The sequence below is a fragment of the Mauremys reevesii genome, linkage group 4, assembly GCF_016161935.1.
Source record: "Mauremys reevesii isolate NIE-2019 linkage group 4, ASM1616193v1, whole genome shotgun sequence".
Taxonomy (NCBI): Eukaryota; Metazoa; Chordata; order Testudines; family Geoemydidae; genus Mauremys; species Mauremys reevesii.
Window position 1 is genome coordinate 133464685 of NC_052626.1, and position 17661 is coordinate 133482345.

The following is a 17661-nucleotide window of genomic DNA, read 5'->3' on the forward strand; positions in this document are numbered from 1 at the left end:
TTTATGGGTTATAAAAGCCCTTTTATAAAGCCATTTTTAAACAAAACCAAAAAGTTTACAAAAGAAAATAAAAGATACAGAAGAATAAGTTGCTTAATATATTCCAAAAAGAGAAAAATAAGAGGGGACACAATTCCAACATGCTGAACGATAAAGGGTTTTTTCTTTCTTTTTTTTTTTCTTTTTTAATACAAAATACAAGCGAAGGATACACATACTTAAAACAGAGCTCGGGAGCAGGTACGCAGTCCTGGGAACCCCTCAATAAAAGCAAAGCAGGGTTTTGTTACTTTTTTCTTCTTTGCAGGTACATACAGAGACTGGAATATGTAAAATTAAGTAGCACAAAAGACCATCACACAATTCTACCAATGCAGTTGCATCTATAATTCACGAACATGGTCAACGAAGTCATGTTCACTTCAACCCCTTTATTAAAAAAAATAAAAATTAAGCATTAACTTTACATTCAAACTTAACTCCTAGTACCATGCTGCAGATCTCATATTGTCAAGGTATTGCAAGGACTGCCAACCCTTACGAGGGTTTTGTGCCCAGCGATGACAGACCCACGTTTAGCAACACTCTCAGGTCATGGACCAGTAGAAAGAGTCCTTTATTTGCAGCCCCTCTCCTTTTTCTGGCCACTAATGGGGAAAGAGGTGCAGAACGTGATGGGGGTTTATTTTAACAAAAGCCCAACAGGGTTGTGAATACGCAAGACAAATATTCATTGCATACCACTGAGTGATGCCTTGCTGAGGTTAAGAGCCCAATGCCCGACCAGCAGTCTCTTCCTCCTTTGTTTCAGGGTAGTTATTTAGGGTTTGCTGTGACATGTTCATGGTAAAACAAATTATGTAGCTCTTATTTACATTTTTTGTAACAATTGCTTCTGCAGGAAAAAGTAAAATTCAAATTTCCAGAACACAGAGGGATAAAGTTATCAGACGCTCCCATGCGCACGCGCGCACACACACACACAAAATACTTCAGGGGCTTTTACACACATTGGTGTGGCTTAAGTTGACTGAGTATTTCTCCATCCCACCCTGCCCTTCCCAATATATATATATATATATATATAAATATATATGTAACCCTTGCCCCTGACATACAAAGCATATGCACCATGGTGTCTTGCAGCCATACTGAGCATGCTCAGACTGATGGAACCATTCAATTCCCTGCAGTTGTATGGGGCAGGCAGCTTACAGAGATCTTTCCAATAGTGGTTGATACATAGAGTCAGCACACAGGGAGAACTTGACTAGACTTAGAAAGAGAAACATTTATGTTTTCATAAAGATTTTAATGAAAAAGGACATTCAAATGCCAGTCATCGACTGAGGTGGGGAAACCTAAAAGGAGAACACGGTAGATTTTGGAAGGTGCTTTCCAAGGACAGTATCAGTGTCATTATTGTTCTGAGAAGTTTGTAATAGCTGAAGTCAGGGATTAATTTGGTTTTTAAAAGACACATGTTCACTAGTATGATTTGTTATAAAAATAAACCTTCCACAAAAAAATTACATAAAGCAAAGCACCAATTTCTACAGCTCAAAAGCTTCCAGCATGTTAGTTTCTCCCCAACACAAGCACCTCAGCTAACTGTCCAGGGTACATTTGGGTTAACAGCCGTTGAAAAGTCAAATATATCTTCTGCTCCCGCCCCCATACAAACAGTTCTTTGCTTCCTGATGCAGCCACATGGTGGTGCAGAAACTGAGCATGCTTAGAACAATTACCTACCCACCCTTTCATTCACTCCAGGACAGCAGTACAGATACTCAAGGAGGTACACCATTTCCTCTCCCCCACACACTTCTCTGCTTTAACATGATAGTTTGATCGAACACTGAAACTATTAAAAGCTTCCCAAACTGTTCCTACATCTAAATTCTGCTCTCACCCCCAACCCACTCCAAATCCTAACCCCATCTAATTTTAACTTGAAAGAGAAAAATCCTCCACCAAAGGGAATTTTGACACTCGTTGAATTTGTCTTATGGATTTAAACAGAAATTAAATACAGCTGTATTTGTTTGCCTACTAAATCCTAATATCAATCTCCAAGCATCAGTGAAATCTTGTTTGTAAACTTTTGCTGGCCACACCGAATGGACTGTTAAAAGACATTACTGTTTGTATACAAATGCAAACTCAAATGTTGTAGTGGGATCCTGAAGCAGAAAGCTCTGATGGAAGTTAATGGATAAGCTGCCATTTTAGGATGGAAACCAGGACAGGTGCTAGATTAGTGTAACTTTGGAAGCAACCCATTCACTTCAGTGGAGGTGCTCCAAAGGTACACCTAGTACTACTCTTTACTGACCTGGGGAGGTTGGAGGGGTGGGGGATGTGTGTGGAAAAGAGGCAGAAGCCGCAATCTGTTTTGTTCATTGTTTTTAAAGCCTTCTCATAGGAATGAAAACTATTTCTGCTCTTAGGACTGGGTTCCTACTTCAATCCTCCTCCTAAAAAGAGGCACCCTATTACTTTCCTTCATGGAATAAAAATGCTTGAAAACAAAACTTTTAAAAGGACATGTTTAAAAAAAAGTTAGTCTACAGCTAATCAGAAATGCTCAATTTGTCTTAAAAATAACAAAAACTGTCTTCACAATTTTCTTATCTGCAGGAAAAATGACCTGCTCTATTTCCAAACGGAGAGGGTAACCCTGGAGACAAGTGGCTCTAGACCACTATGATTTAGTGTTTGCATGTACTACCAAAACACTAGTCTAGTCTACAGAGAAATAGTTACAAAGATCCAAACAAAAATGTACCATTTACATAGTGTTCAGATTGTGACAGATTCAAAATTAAGAATCCTACCATCCTGTCATGTCAGCCATTAGTCATGAATACACAACCAGAACAACAATTTTACAAAGATTCAGGGCCATAATTGGCAGGTATGAGAGAATCCATTGTCCAAAGACTTGAGTTCATAACTGAGGTCTAGTCTGAACATTGAATTTCCAGGTTTCAGGTATGTATCACAGCCTGGACATTAGTTTAACTTGTTAAAAAGGAAAAAATGCTTTAATGGAAACTACAAAACATACACCCTTCAGAACAGATCTGGTCTAGGGGTGAAGTGTATTTATACATTTAAAAATACATTTAGCTGATTGACCAGATCTACTACTGGAGGCAATCTACTCTTAGGTAAATCTAGTACACTTTAAAAAAAAAAAAAGCCAAAAAAACACAAGTGCGAACGAACAACCCAACAGACAAGAAAGGCTTAAGTGTGTATACTTGTAGTTTGTATTGAGAGGGACTATCTGCATGGACCAGAAAGTCATTCATGGAGGAACATGTTACCAAAAGAGTCAATTTATATGCACAGTGTCCACATAGCTGACCATTAGGAAGTTGTCCATTTAATTTTTTTCTCCATTACTAAAGAATTACAGGACTATGATCTGAAAAGTTTCTTTTGCTCTCCTAATATTTGGATGGGAAAATTATACATTCACTTCTTGCTCAAGTCAGTCACATCACAGCCCAGCCTGAAGTTGTACTGCAAAGTTAAACCCCTAAAAGTAGAGATTTACAATGGAAACACTGATAGCCTTTATTATAGTGGCAGTGTTAGTCTCCTAGTCGAGAGTTAGAAAACTTAAGATGTATACGCCAAGATAATGTACAGCCTCCCAATGAAGTTCACAGCCATGAATCAGATAAGACAACGACATGGTTGCTATTAACATTTCATTCGGTGTCTTTAGCTCCACATTTAGCTCAGTGTCTGTAGACTCCATGGGATACTCTGCCAGGTCTCCTCCCAGATCATAGTAGTGCATCCCATCTGAAAGCTTTCAGAAATCTAACAGCCTTAAAAATCCAACACCACAAGACCAGAAATCCAACTCCCTAGCTGTCTTGTTACCTTGAAGAGGCTGGTTTAAGAACATATATAATTGACTGAAAAGATTATGACTGTCAAGCTTGCCAGCTATGAGAGAATGTGCAATATACACAGAAAACATAAAAGGTTAAAAAGATGTCAAGTCCAGTTTTTATGTTTCCACCAACAAATACTGCAGTCCCTGTATCAAGGTTTCAAGGAAAAATCCTGTGTACTTTTATTCCTAAGGGTTAAAGGAGATATGGCTGCTTTGATAAAAGCACATTAAAATGCCACTGCACAGACATCAAGTATCTTGAACTTGGTGGGACAGCCTGCTTTTGTATGCACCACAGTCCTGCTACACTGCCATCAACACTGTTCCCTCCCAGTTTTATCCTATTAGTGCTCCAATTCCCACTCCGCCAGTGTTTTGGCTTCAATAGCAGAATGCTGACTCATTAGGCGCAGATATACGGGTGTGGGATCAGCATGAAGAGCACTCCCATGCTGCAGGAAGGAGGAGAGAAGAAATAGAAGTGATGGTGGGGTAAAGTTATATTCTATACTGGTGGGAGTCTGCCATCCAAACACTACAGCTGGAGAGGGTTGAGAGGTATGACTACACAGCCTTTCTGAGGACAGACGGAAAGAGAGGAGAGAAACACTTAAGCATGACTCATGGGATCTGAGACTGTGGCATTACAGGAATCCATTGCTTCACATTTATAAAAAGGCCACCCCCTCATCCCCATAACTAGAGTTTAGTTTGAGATTAAGTTAATTTTTTGCTTAAAATGACTAAGAAAAAACTCCCATACCATCATAAGAAAACCAGGCTTTAAAATTTTGTTTTAAAACTCTCTCCCATGTTCTGCCTAACTATATCCAACCTTGAAAAGTGACAGGAGTAATGGGTATGAGCAGCTGGTGGGTTGCAGGTCTGGAGCCTAATGAATGCACTTTGCCAAGAGCAGAATGCAATTCTACCCAGCCAGAGACAAAGGATATCACATCCCTATTGGATAAGTCCTTTCTATGTATTATAAGTCTCCTGAATATTGCCTAATAGTTGCATGAACCCAACAAGCTCAAATATGAGTAATAAAGATCTTATTTAGAATTCATTAACCTCCTTTTTTCTGAGGGAATCAATTTATGTCAACTGAAACCACATGATGGAAGGTGAATTTGGAACAGTTTTAAAGGCCCTTTTCAGCTTTGGGAAATCTATGCTATTTGATGATTTGTAAGTATAATTTTTAAGTATCAGCCTCATATGCTATTGCTTCACAACTGCAACATCCCTTCAAAAATATATATTTTTAGTTAAGTGACCCATTTAGTTTTAAATGGCTTTCAGATTTGGTGGGGGACAAGAACAGAATGGCCAATAGAGAACAGTGACTTCAAAAAACATTACTGTATAAGGGTTTTTTCTTTTAAAAAAGGATACTGTATTAAACAGTTGAAAGCAAAGACAGCATTCAAAGCCCATGAGTCAAGCCACAGCCAAAACCGTGTTCTACCGCTAAGTAGGTTTTCTTTTCCTCTTATTTAAAAACAAAAACAAAAAAAACAAAACAAGCTCCCCAAACTGCCATTTAATCTTCACCAGAGGCTGCTTCATCTTCAGACCCTTCATCCCCCGATTTCTCTGGTGGAGGGCTGGCTGATTTTTTTTTCTTTTCTGGGGGGCTCTCAGGCTCTTCATCTTCTTCTTTAGGAGATGGGGTCTTCTCTTTTGATGCCTTTGAAGCTGTGGGGCGACCTGCTTTCCCTTTGCCTTTCACCGGACTGGGTGTCACTAAAGAAAGCAAAGCACCAGTTTCATGAGATCAGCTACAATTACATAAATAAAGAGAATTCACACAGCTTTACACAAACAACCTCTACTTGGAAAATGTATTCTCCAAACCAAATTCAGGTTGTTTTTTGTAAGATGATACTTGCAATGGTGAGTCCTGCATTATTGCTGTTGGAGCAACAATCTGTTAATGTGGATAATGATGCCATACCCAAAATAACAGATGACTTGAGCAATGAGAAATCAGCAGAAGCAGGAAAGCAACTGAAAAGAAAAATCCATAATTCTCATTTACTTTCAGATAAGCTGACAGGAGATAGTACGGGATAGGCAAATCAGTAGAAGTGCTGAATTTGGCACATACAGTAAAAACTCCATCTTTTCATTTTCAATCAGATGAAACTCCAATTTATTGGTTGAAGAAGGGTGTCCTCACTTTTATAGTTGAAGTTATTTACATCAGAAAAAGACTTGTGAAGCACAAGAAACAAATCTGACAGTATTTTAGTTTTGTGATATTAATTTTACTTGGGTCCATCACCTTGAGCGTGTCACATATTTCAGCCCACACTTGAGCTGGCTTTGACAAGCTAACAGGCACCATCTGAGATGCCATGGACCCATAATAAAATAGTAGTCTGGTCCTAAAGTAATTTTTCCCACTCAGGGTAAGCTTCAGGAGACGGGCCCCATTTGAATGTTTGTAGGCATTCAGAGGAAAATAATAAAAAAAAGTGTTAAGACAGATGACTGATAGATCTAAACAGGACATTTTACTCTTATGCAAGATTATTTAAGAGCCTGAACTCAATGGAAAATTTTTCTAAAAGATATTTATAAACCATTTAATTACAAGATTTAATGAGCTGCTGGATGGCAGCACTGTGGCATCAAAGTAAAGCAACTACCTGCAGCACAAAAGCTGAACTCCATGGCATCTCAGAGAGAGAGAGACAAACTCACTTCCACAAAACAATGGAGCTCATGGGCATCCCCTCTCAAAAAAACAAGACAGTTCAAATCCCAATGCTAGTATTCTAAGCTCCCAGGAGCCAACAATATATTATGAACCAAATATCTTTTGAACTTTTCTCCACAACCATGAAAGTTACAAAACATGGTTTTTCCCCTTTCTTTTTAAGAAAGCTGCAATTCTGAAGCACAATTTTGCAACATGTTCAGTAGCTGTGAAAAACATAGGTAAGGTCATAGTAGTAATGCTATAGTTTATGGCTGCAAAGGCACTTTCATCACAGACTCCTATTACAAGGCATTTTCATTTGTTGAAAAGCTTCCTTTAGGTTAAAATTTCTCATGCTCACGGTCAGCTAGATACATGGAATAAAAATGCATTCAGTAATTTGAATATCTGTGCACCTCTATATTGCTATGCCTACATCCAGAGGTCTGCATACTGAAATAAATGAAGTGATTATTCAAGGTTGTTAGGCCCAAGTGTAAACTACTTTAAGTCACCACAGGACAAGCTGACTAGAGACAGGACTGGAAGCTAAGAACTCAGGAGTTCTCATCCCAACATTGCCACTGGCATGATCTTTTTTTTGTCTCAATTTCCCTCTCAGTAAAACTGATTTAATTCTTATTTACTTCACAAGGCTGTTAATTTTGAAGTGTTAAGTAGTTTAAAAATCTAATTATGCTTTATTAATCTCCAGAAAAGCAATGATGAAAATCATTTGACTAATGTTCCTTTAAGCAGATGAACGGTTAGGAAAGAGTGACATTTACACACTCAGACACAGCCTTGCTAACTGATCCTTACAGCTGCAAAAATACTCATTTTTTGAAGCAAGTGGCTTCCCGTCCAGTAAGCTCACCTGTAGCCTTTAGCCTGGGCTTAGGCATTTTCTTTTCTTTCCTCTCTGGCTTGGATTTCTTGGCCACCTTTTTTTTGTTCTTTTTTGAACTGCCATAATCACTATCATCATCATCTTCCATGAGGAAGTCTTCATCACTGCCAGAATCTTCTGCAGGGACAGAGAAAGGAAGTGTGTGTTTGTGAAGAAGCCTTTATCTCTCTTCCAAGTGCAAAGAAAGGAAAGTGGTCTAGCAATTAGACTGGTGCATGGGAGAGGAGTAAGAGTCAGGACACCCTAGTTCTAAGCTGTCACATACTTGTGTCATCTTGGGCAAGTCATTTTACCACTGTGCCTCAGTTTATCATTTGTAAATATTTCATAGCAGATGACAATGTTTGTAAAGATACCTATTTTATGGTGATGACTTAGTATTTGTAAATGGATCGTGTATCAAGTCATGCACCTCTTTGACCTGAGCTTAAGACAAAAATAGATACACTCTACACTACATCTAAACTTGATTCATCCCTTGAACAGATATGCCTTAACACTGAATGCATTAGTGAGCCGTCTGCACCCAATGCCCAAGAAGTTAACTACATGTAAGTCACACTACTCCAAACAGCTGCTTTAGTAGGTTTTTCATTACAATCCCCATCTACTTACTCTCCTGGAATGGTGCCTCCTCCTCCTCCTGCTCTTCCTCCTCACTGCCCACATCATCCATAAGCATCTCTCGTTGCTTGGAAGCTGCTTTGGATGCTGCCTGCCGCTGCTGGCGCACGTTTTTGTGGTCTTCTTTCTCATCCTCACTGTCCTCTGTAACACAAAATTCACCATGTTGCAATAACAACTCATGACATATCACATATTCCTGGCTTGCAATAGAAGCTAAGAGCAAAATGAAGGCCAAAAGAATTCCCAATAAAGCAGGAGAACCGAGAGGCTTGCTGGGTAACTATCATGGCTGGTTATTTGAGTGTGGTCAAAATTCTCCCTACAAGCATATGTTTTGAAAGGGCTCAACCTTGAGGTTCTGTCCATTAACCATGAACTTACGAACCAGGACACTTTTTCATAACAGGAATATTTCCCCAGCATCCTGCACCGACCCATTCTTAATACAGAGCAGAGTGCTGCTTAGTGAAAACATGCTTCCGAGATCCTTTGTAACGGAAAGGTGCTCTATAAATGTCAGATATCATTAACGTAAATTTAATAGCAAATGTTATTGTACAATATGACAGTTATGGTTCCCACAGTGAACATAACTGAACACTGACTCAAATTGTTCAAGTCAATGTTGCATTGTAGTACTATATTTTTCATTGTATCATGAGTGAAATGTTTTTAGTTATAGACTGTGTGCTCATAAGATATTTTTGTGATTCTAGAGCAGAATAAACTGGGAAATACTGTAGTAAGTTATTTAAACTCTCCTCATTTCCATCCAGCTGACAGACTGAAGCTTGAATAAAAATGCGGAAAAGCAGAAGAATCTCAGTACTAACACTGGGGAGTGAGGTCAGGGAACAGCTTCACACTAGTCAACGATCCTTGAGCTTCCCCTCCTCCCATGTAAAACCCACTTGCCCAAAGCTTAGGGATAAAAAGTGGGGGCATAGGACAGCAGGGGTTTCATACTTTTCATCTAAAGGAGGGGTGGAGGGAAGGAAGAGCACATAACTTGCAAGAGAGATGGAGTAAAGTGTATACTTCGTTCCTAACCTCGGATTTTGCTTTCTGGATCTTTGGCATTCAGTCACAACATTCAGGCCAACTCAGGACTGATTTCAGGGCACCATACCCGAAACAGTCGCTTAACAGATCTTTGTTTTTACCATCTTTACCTGCAGCCCTTTTCCTGGATTTGGAGGCTCTCTTGTTCTTTTCAGGTTTGGCTTTTTTTGCTTTTTTGCTTTTTTGAGAGCTCTCATAGTCACTGTCAGCTTTGCCATCATCTGCTCCTAAGTCATCATCCTCACTGCCAAAGTCTTCATCTAGGAGAAAATAGTGACAAAATGAGGTCTCAAATATTTCTCAATGGAACATATGCAATGGAGCCATAAGAGAGTGGCAGGCACAATGGACTAATATTCTTGGCCTTCCCTGCTGGAAGTATTACTCTAGCATTACACGAGCAAGAGCTCTGTATAGCTCAAAAGCATGTCTGCCTCACCAACAGAAGTTGGTCCAATAAAAGTATGACCTCATCTACCTTGTCTTAGTAGTACTATATCACAAAGGAAGAAAATCTGGTAGTCTAGTCCACCAGGACTAGAAAGAACAGGAGAATCAAAGATAGCATCCAAGTTAAGGTGCAACAGCAGAGCTATGTATTATGAACACTACTCCTGTCGGCATCATTAGTCCTTTAACTTTAATATAATCCTTGTAATATTCTTATTATAAAGGATGATATTCCTATAATAAGCCTACTTGGCGATGTTAGCAGCTGGGTAACTACCTGGTGAGTGTGAATCATCTTTCTTGGTCTTCACATCTTTTTCTTCTGAATCCTCACTGCAAAGGAGAGAAGGAGAAAGTTTTATCACTATTTTCGAGGATGGATCTGCTGTACTGGGTAAGCCTGTGTTAACTGGGTGAACTGGTACTTTTAGAGGCTGCCACTTTGTGCTTCAGAATCTAAGCTCTTGTTAAAAAAAAGTTATGTAGTCATTATGGTTGTAAAAATAACCACAATTTGAAGGTGAAGCAAGTGTAAACTGACTGACAGCTGAAACAACAGCTCTGAGAAATGAGCTGCACAGTTCAGCTCAATAAACTGTTAACTCTGAAATGTAAAGTAATTACTATTGTAATTAGCTAGAAGAAATAACATGGAGTGAAAGCATCTTCCTTTCGGATGCTAAAGGGTGTTAAGCCAACACAGCAAACCTAGCCTAAGGGTAAACAGTTTTAAATAGGACTGGTGAAAACACAGGTAAAAGCCAGTAATGGTGAAACAAATATGCCCCAGACTACTGAAGGGTTGTGCCAATGGCAAGAACGGATAGGGGACTGTAGAACACAACTAGTTCTAAATTGAAATTTAACACCACACATTTCTGAAGCATGTTTTGATTACTTGAATAAGCTAGTTTGTTTACAAGTTCAAGTCTTGTGGGAACAACAATTAAGTTTGTATCACATACGCATATTTGCCACACACTGAGAAGGAACAGAACTAGTGGCTCTCATAGCAATCAACATTTAGATGCTTTCAGATCTGCTTCTCTCGTAAATGATATCATCTGAAAGTGGCCGAAAATATCTAGATTCCAGTAATATTTGGGAGTAATTCCTGGACGGAAATCTTGGCCTCCAGTATTTCTAAGCTACTGGAGCACAGGTAAGTAGAAAACACAGCAGCAGCAGATGTAGACTGCAGCAGTTCTCACAACACTGCATCCTGCAAGCAAAGGCTAAAACAAAAACCACCCAGGAAAATCGTACAAGTGCCAGCACTAAAAATCCCCTTGGGTCAGATTCCTACTTACTATTTATGTTGCCGTATTGTGCTAGGATGTTTGTCAAACAGAATATCACCCTTCCCTGAAGCACCTAGCATAAAAAGGTCAACATCTCAGACGCAAATGTCCATGCCTCTACGTTAGCTACTGAAGTTGAAAGCCAGACTGAAATATTTCTCCTCTGTCCCACCCACACCAAGACAGCACTTGGGCACACACCATTACCCACTTAATCCTATAACTGCCACCAGTGCTCCTCCTTACTGCCCAGAAACATAAAAGCACCTCAAACCTTTGTGAAAGAAAACACAGTCTTCACTCTTCGGTTGGTTACAAGAATTCAGAGACAGTTTATTCTCAAGCAATTGCAAGGGGGAGAGTATGCACAGACAGGGATTTCCCCCTTCCTAGACAGGTCTCTGCCTGATAAACAGTTAGGGCAAGCATTTATACCTTTTGTTGCATACAATAATGATCAACAGCCGTGTCTTGTTTATACATATTCCTTCCTGATATCTTTACTTTTCTCAGCAGTTTCTGCTACAGTCTGCATTCCGTTCTTATCTAACACAAGGTTAAAATAGTATCTCTTACAGTTTTTTCCCCACTTGCCCAGGCCCTGCCTCAAAGTCTCACATTATTAGAGTTAGTTTCTAGGAAGAGCGCAAGAGTCAGGCTAACACTAAGATATCTGCATTCAAATTCCCTTTATCTCTTTTTCCACTTCCACACCTTGAAGTAAAATGTTAATTATTAAAAATTTTTATAGTGCTTTTACCCAAAGTGCTTTACAATAGTTAGCTAATGGTACAAACAACAACATTTAGAAAGATTATTAAGTGGCCTGCCAACACTCAGCAATTTTCAAGTGGTCCACGAAAAAGTTTGACAGCCACTGCCTTAGACAGCAGCCTCCATTAATAAATTTCAATGTCCAGTTAGTCACTTGCAAGTGGAAATTCACATACAGTCTGGAGGCTGATTCTCCAGATTCTCTGAAGGGTAGAAGAATGTCAAACAGGGTGGAACAAAAAAAGAAAAAGCACCACACATTCCTAGCCCTTTGAAAGAAGTCTGGCACGCTATTTAACCGGAGATGCCTACACACCCTAAGCTTCACATAACTGAGCCTTAGATGCAAGGTAAGGGGACCATTCCATGATTAAGATTTCTTTACTCTTTCTAGAACCCCTTGAAAGCTCATCACCATACCAACTAGCATTGAAGGCTTCAGTGCAATGAAGTGCACATCACTTCGATTGTTGCTACCTACATGGCAAGTTTGGTTTAGCTAATATTGGGCTATAAGTAGTAACTTCTTACCTGTCCTCCTGAGAATTCTTTCCAGGCCGCCTCTTATTTTTAGCCTCCCGGGGAGATGAACGAATTTTCTTGGCTGGAGGGCCAGAATCTCTTCCATAATCTTCATCTGGACAGTACAGCAGAGGAAATGGTTTTGAGAAGAAGTGAACTATGCTATAGCTTCCAGCAATCCAAATAGCCAATGGAGTACTACCTCTTCAAGTACACCTCTACCCCAATATAACACAACCCAATATAACATGAATTCGGATACAACGTGGTAAAGCAGCGCTCCACGGGGTTGGGGCTACACGCTCCAGCAGATCAAAGCAAGTTCGATATAATGCGGTTTCACCTATAACGCAGTAAGATTTTTTGGCTCCCGAGGACAGCGTTATATCAGGGTAGAGGTGTATATTTAAAGTTACCAATCCATGTCATTTTTAAGGAGGTCAGATCAGCATCCTGTCAAAAATCCAAGTGTTCAAAACTTGGATTCAACTTTACAAAAGTGAAACATTATACTCAACCTGTATATCCGCAAACTGCATAATAAGTTAACAAGTTTAAGATGAAGAAGTCATAGGAAATACTGCAGAGAAGGCTTTATGGCCAGAGAAAAGTTGATGAGTTTTATTGAAAATCAGAACCGTATATTCTTGTATTCAGAATCATACACAAATCCATTAAAATTTGCACCTATTTCTTATCTTAGGTGCTCCGAAAAGAAACACTGTTTAGATATGACAAAAATAGACAGGTGTAAGGTCTTTCACAAAATCATTTTAGTTCCAAATTATGCATAACGATTACAGGATACTACCAATAGTACTGCAGTTAAGAACTAGGCAAGCTTCAGTCATATTTTCTTTCCACTAAGTGTCAATATAACCTCAATTAGCAGAGCAGCAGCATGTCTACTTTCCAAGAAAATAAAACATTATGATATTTTTGGAAGCCATATGGATAATCTAATTCTAAATCTAATGAATATGCAAATAACTAAAAAAGGATGATTCACAGAAAAGCCTGCGTGCTAGGATCAACTAATAAATTGGCTGTGGTAAAATACGAGGAAGTAATTTCAGCAAGATTCTGCCAATAACAAACCAAGAAAGGCCGTTAGAGCTGTCACAATAAGTGCATTAAAATAGATTTTTACTACATTTAAAAAATATTGGGGGTACATATTTACATTTTCAAACCCTTATCAATTCATGGCCATGGTAAAGAGTGAACAATTTTTTTCTGAAAAAGAACAAAAATAGTTTACCAGCATCGTCTGATTCCTGAAACTGTGAATAATCGACCACCTTCCTGTTCCTGTTTAAAAAAGAAAAGTTAAGTTTAGTTAACAATTTATGATCTTGGAAAGACAGCATTTTCAAACTAACAAAAAAGCACCACTCTTGTTTTCCGATATAGAATTCAAAGTCTGCAAAGTCATTACTCACCAATACCTCCAAAGGGCAACCCTAAAAGCACTTCCAGAAACACAGCCACCTGTATCTTAACCCTCAGAAATTAATGCAGGATCAACGCTCTAGCACAGGAGTTCTCAAACTTCATTGCACCGCAACCTCCTTCTGACAACAAAAATTGCTACATGATGCCAGGAGAGGGGACCGAAGCCTGAGCCTGCCGGAGCCCTGCTGCCCAGGGTGGGGAGGCCAAAGGGCTTCAGCCCCAGGTTGGAGGCCTGTAACCTGAGCCCTACCATCCAGGACTGAAGCTGTGAGGTGCAGGCCCCTGCAAATCTAACGACAGCCCTGGCGACTCCATTAAAACAGGATTGCGACCAACTTTGGGGTCCTGACCCTAGTTTCAAAACTGCTGCTCTAGCAACTTCATCTGGAGCCCTTAGGATTTATTTTATATATGGTAAATTTCCAGTTTCTATTAGAGATTGCTAACAGGTATCCATCACTTTGCCGCTAAGTTTTTGAACAGTATTCTTTGTGCAGCTTAAGAGCCAATTAACAGAACCACTCTCACCTGTGCATACGTAGTTCCTCTACACTACAATGAAATCATATCCAGTGTTGTGTTGCTGTAATATATTCAGCTACAGTTCTTGAGAAGCATCTTTAAAGCACCAGTAGCACCCTAAGATTAAAGTGAGTTTTCACTACCCCTTTGAAAAAAACAAACCACCCTGTTCAGAGGTCAGGAAACATTCAGTTTAGTCAATAACTAGTTTTAGATATTTTCTATCTACCTCCCTATTGATACTGCATTTGTTACACTAGTTACGTATTAGGGTTTATCAACATCTAGAAGTTGCACTATTTCAAATTAAAATAGTTAACCCCCCTCCCCCAAACACCTTTAGTTAGGGTATGTCTATATGTACAGTGCTGTAGTTGTACCATACAGATGTGACGCTGCAGTGCATCTGGTGAAGACACTCAAAAAAAAGCCCACCTCCGCAAGCGGCCGAAGCTCTCCTGCTGACGTAGTGCTGTACACGAGCGCTTATGTTGGTGTAACTTATGTCACTCAGCGGGGTAGAACATTCACACCCTTGAGTGACAAAGTTTTGCCAACATAGACCTTAGACATAGCCTGAAACAGGTGAAACTTTGTTTAGACCAGACCTAGGAGTTCCTACATCCATCTGTATCTCCCCCCTCACCCCCCAAAAACCTTTAGCCTCAGACATGAAACAGTTGCTGTAGAAACAGTATCAAAGATTGACTTCCAGGTACAGACTGAGCAGGTGAACTGACAATGTCATGCACATGCCATTAATACAGGAAGCCTCAAGACATGGTGAACTGCTTGTACAAAAATAAAGTTGTCCATAGGGTATCAGCTGCTCTTTACACAAAATTCAGTGACCTCCAACTGAATTTTTAAACAGGACAGTGAGCGGGAAGCTGTAAATGTTTTTGTTTTGTTAAATAAAAGATAACAGTGACAAAGACTGTCATTTCACAATGCTTTGGCCATTATATTTGAAGCTTCTTCGCAGAATAAGCCTACAATCAAAATATTTTAATATGCCAAGCAGACAAATATAGCATTTTCAAGATTAAGAAAGTCAGTCCTTGAATAGGAAGAGAAAAAGATTTGTGCTCCCTCCTCCTTGTTTTTAATTTATTTTGGGATATATAAAGAATGCCTGAAAGGTTTAAAAAAAAAAAAATGCAGATTCCACCTATCCTTTAAGACTTCATAATGACAAGAGAACAATGAGGCAAGAGTGAAAGCTGACAAGAGTGAAAGTTGGGTTTTTACAGAATCATGTTTAAGTTGGTGTTAACCATGAGAAACCAAAATTTTAATTTCAGTGATAAAATAAAAATTTGGAAGAAAAAAAAATATTACACTGGACCTTTGAGTTCAACGTATCACCACCCCTCCCTCTGATTGAAGCAGCAGTTGGGAGCAACTTTTTATTGGAATTCAACTAGTGACGTGCCCATCACACAGCTTCTGTGGAGACTTCCCTACTTAGTGCTGGTCCACACTAAGAAGGGGGGGGTCGAACTAGGGTACGCAAATTCAGCTACGTGAATAACGTAGCTGAATTCGAAGTACCCTAGTTCGACCTACTCACCCGTCCAGACGCGGCGGGGTCGAACTCCACGGCTCCCCCGTCAACTCCACCACCGCCATTTGCAGTGGTGGAGTACCGGAGTCGACCGCGGTGCTACCGGAGTTCGAACTATCGCGTCTAGATCAGACGCGATAGTTCGAACTCCGTGAAGTCGAACTCACCGCGTCGACGGGGAAGGTAAGTGTAAACCTACCCTGAGTCTTCTGGAGAGTGAGGGAACAAGTGGATCAATGTGACTTCCATTAGGGGCTCTCTGGGTATACAATGTACCCTACCAGTTAGCTATTTTGAGATTGTAGCCCTGCAAATGAGGTGGTCCTGTGGTGAACTGTATTATGGACAGCCCCAGAAAGGGAAAGACAGTTTTAAGAAGCTGTTCACAGTATGTTTGAGTGGAGAGCTGAGCATGGATGCTGTATCTTAGAGTTTCACTTTCTCCCTCATGCCTCTTATCCTTCCCAGAAGTTATGGGACAGAGATCTGGCAACCTCCAGAGAGGGAACACTTAGTTAAGGTATGCCCTCATACCTAATCCACACCTCAGCAAAGTCAGGGACAACCAGACCTTACATTCATGGTATTTCTTGTGTTAAAGCTTTTCTTGGAAAACCCTTTCTGGTTCTCCTTCTACATTACTACCAAAAAGGACAAAACAAAATGGGGCACGAGGCATGTTTCAAAAATTCTGATAGACAATTATGCTTGATTAGAAAAAGTAAGTAGTTATAGCTGTAACAATGCACTATGAGCTCCAATTTTTGGCAGATTTGGTTGGCTAATACCATAGAAATGACTTAGCAGACACTTCCCAATTCCTCCTCATTTGCCTAGAAAATGTAAGACCTGTACTTAATAGATGAAGTCTAAAAAAAATTATATTAAAATGTCATTTATTGAGATCTAAGTAGAGATCATATTCAACATCTGACTCATTTACGTTAGTGATGAGGTATTACTACTTTTCAGTTCTGTTAGCCCTGTACAACCAATATAACTACGCAAGTGCTCACTGGATTCTATTCAGGCTCATAAAATAATATTACTACTGAAGTTCCAATTGCAGGGCCAGATTCTGACTTTGAGATCTAATATCAGTGATTGACCTAGATTCTAGGTTAAGCAGCAGGTAGGACAGTCCTTTAAAAAAAAAAAAGGAATCTAAAAAAGCATGGGCTTTTATGACAATCACTGCAGTATCAGAAATCCAAAAGCGATGAGGAACTTATCCTCACAAATGCATTTATGAGGTTGGGTAGTTATCTCACTTTTACAGATGCCAAGAATGAAGTTTAAGACATTAAGTGACTTGCCCAATATTACACAGACTGGAAGAGTGCTATGATTAGAAAGCAGCTCTGAGACTCAAACCTGCACCTGAACCACAACTCCATCCCTCCCATCCTCCTCTTAAATCTCACATGGAGCCACTAAATCAAACAGAACCACACAATGCCATTTTACATGCACTTTCCAGAAAGGAGCAGCACTTTGAGATTAATACAACATACTCTTGGCAAGGCTTTTTGCTAGGATACCCCTAAAAATCAAACTGACTACAGCTGTCAACTCCTTCATATTCCTTCTAAGCTTCCTTTCTTGGCATGCACCTCAATTCACAGCTATTAGGAACAGCCTTAGAGAAAGAGGAAGTACCATAATTCAATTAAACCAAACCTACCAAACCCCCTCAAAAAAGATTCAAGAGGTGGACAGTCAGACTTTTGCAATGTTGAATCCAATGCAAGTGACAAGAGGGGATTTAAGTACAGCTGCAATGTATCACACTGCCCACTCATCTGTAGTCTGAACCTTGTAAAATATGAATTTGGGAATATAACT

The 17661-nt window shown here is 39.6% G+C and overlaps 1 protein-coding gene across 1 annotated transcript in view; it reads right to left on the minus strand.

Annotated features, from left to right (window-relative positions):
• The window catches only part of NUCKS1 (nuclear casein kinase and cyclin dependent kinase substrate 1), a 24697-nt gene continuing 7036 nt past the window's right edge, over positions 1-17661 (minus strand). Inside the window, exons 2-8 of the mRNA XM_039538242.1 lie at positions 13534-13583; positions 12282-12387; positions 9953-10008; positions 9336-9485; positions 8152-8304; positions 7504-7653; positions 1-5665 (exon numbers count right to left, since the gene is read on the minus strand). Of these exons, the coding sequence (XP_039394176.1) occupies positions 5463-5665; positions 7504-7653; positions 8152-8304; positions 9336-9485; positions 9953-10008; positions 12282-12387; positions 13534-13583 (868 nt within the window). The 3' untranslated portion in view covers positions 1-5462. The remainder of the gene's footprint in view (positions 5666-7503; positions 7654-8151; positions 8305-9335; positions 9486-9952; positions 10009-12281; positions 12388-13533; positions 13584-17661) is intronic.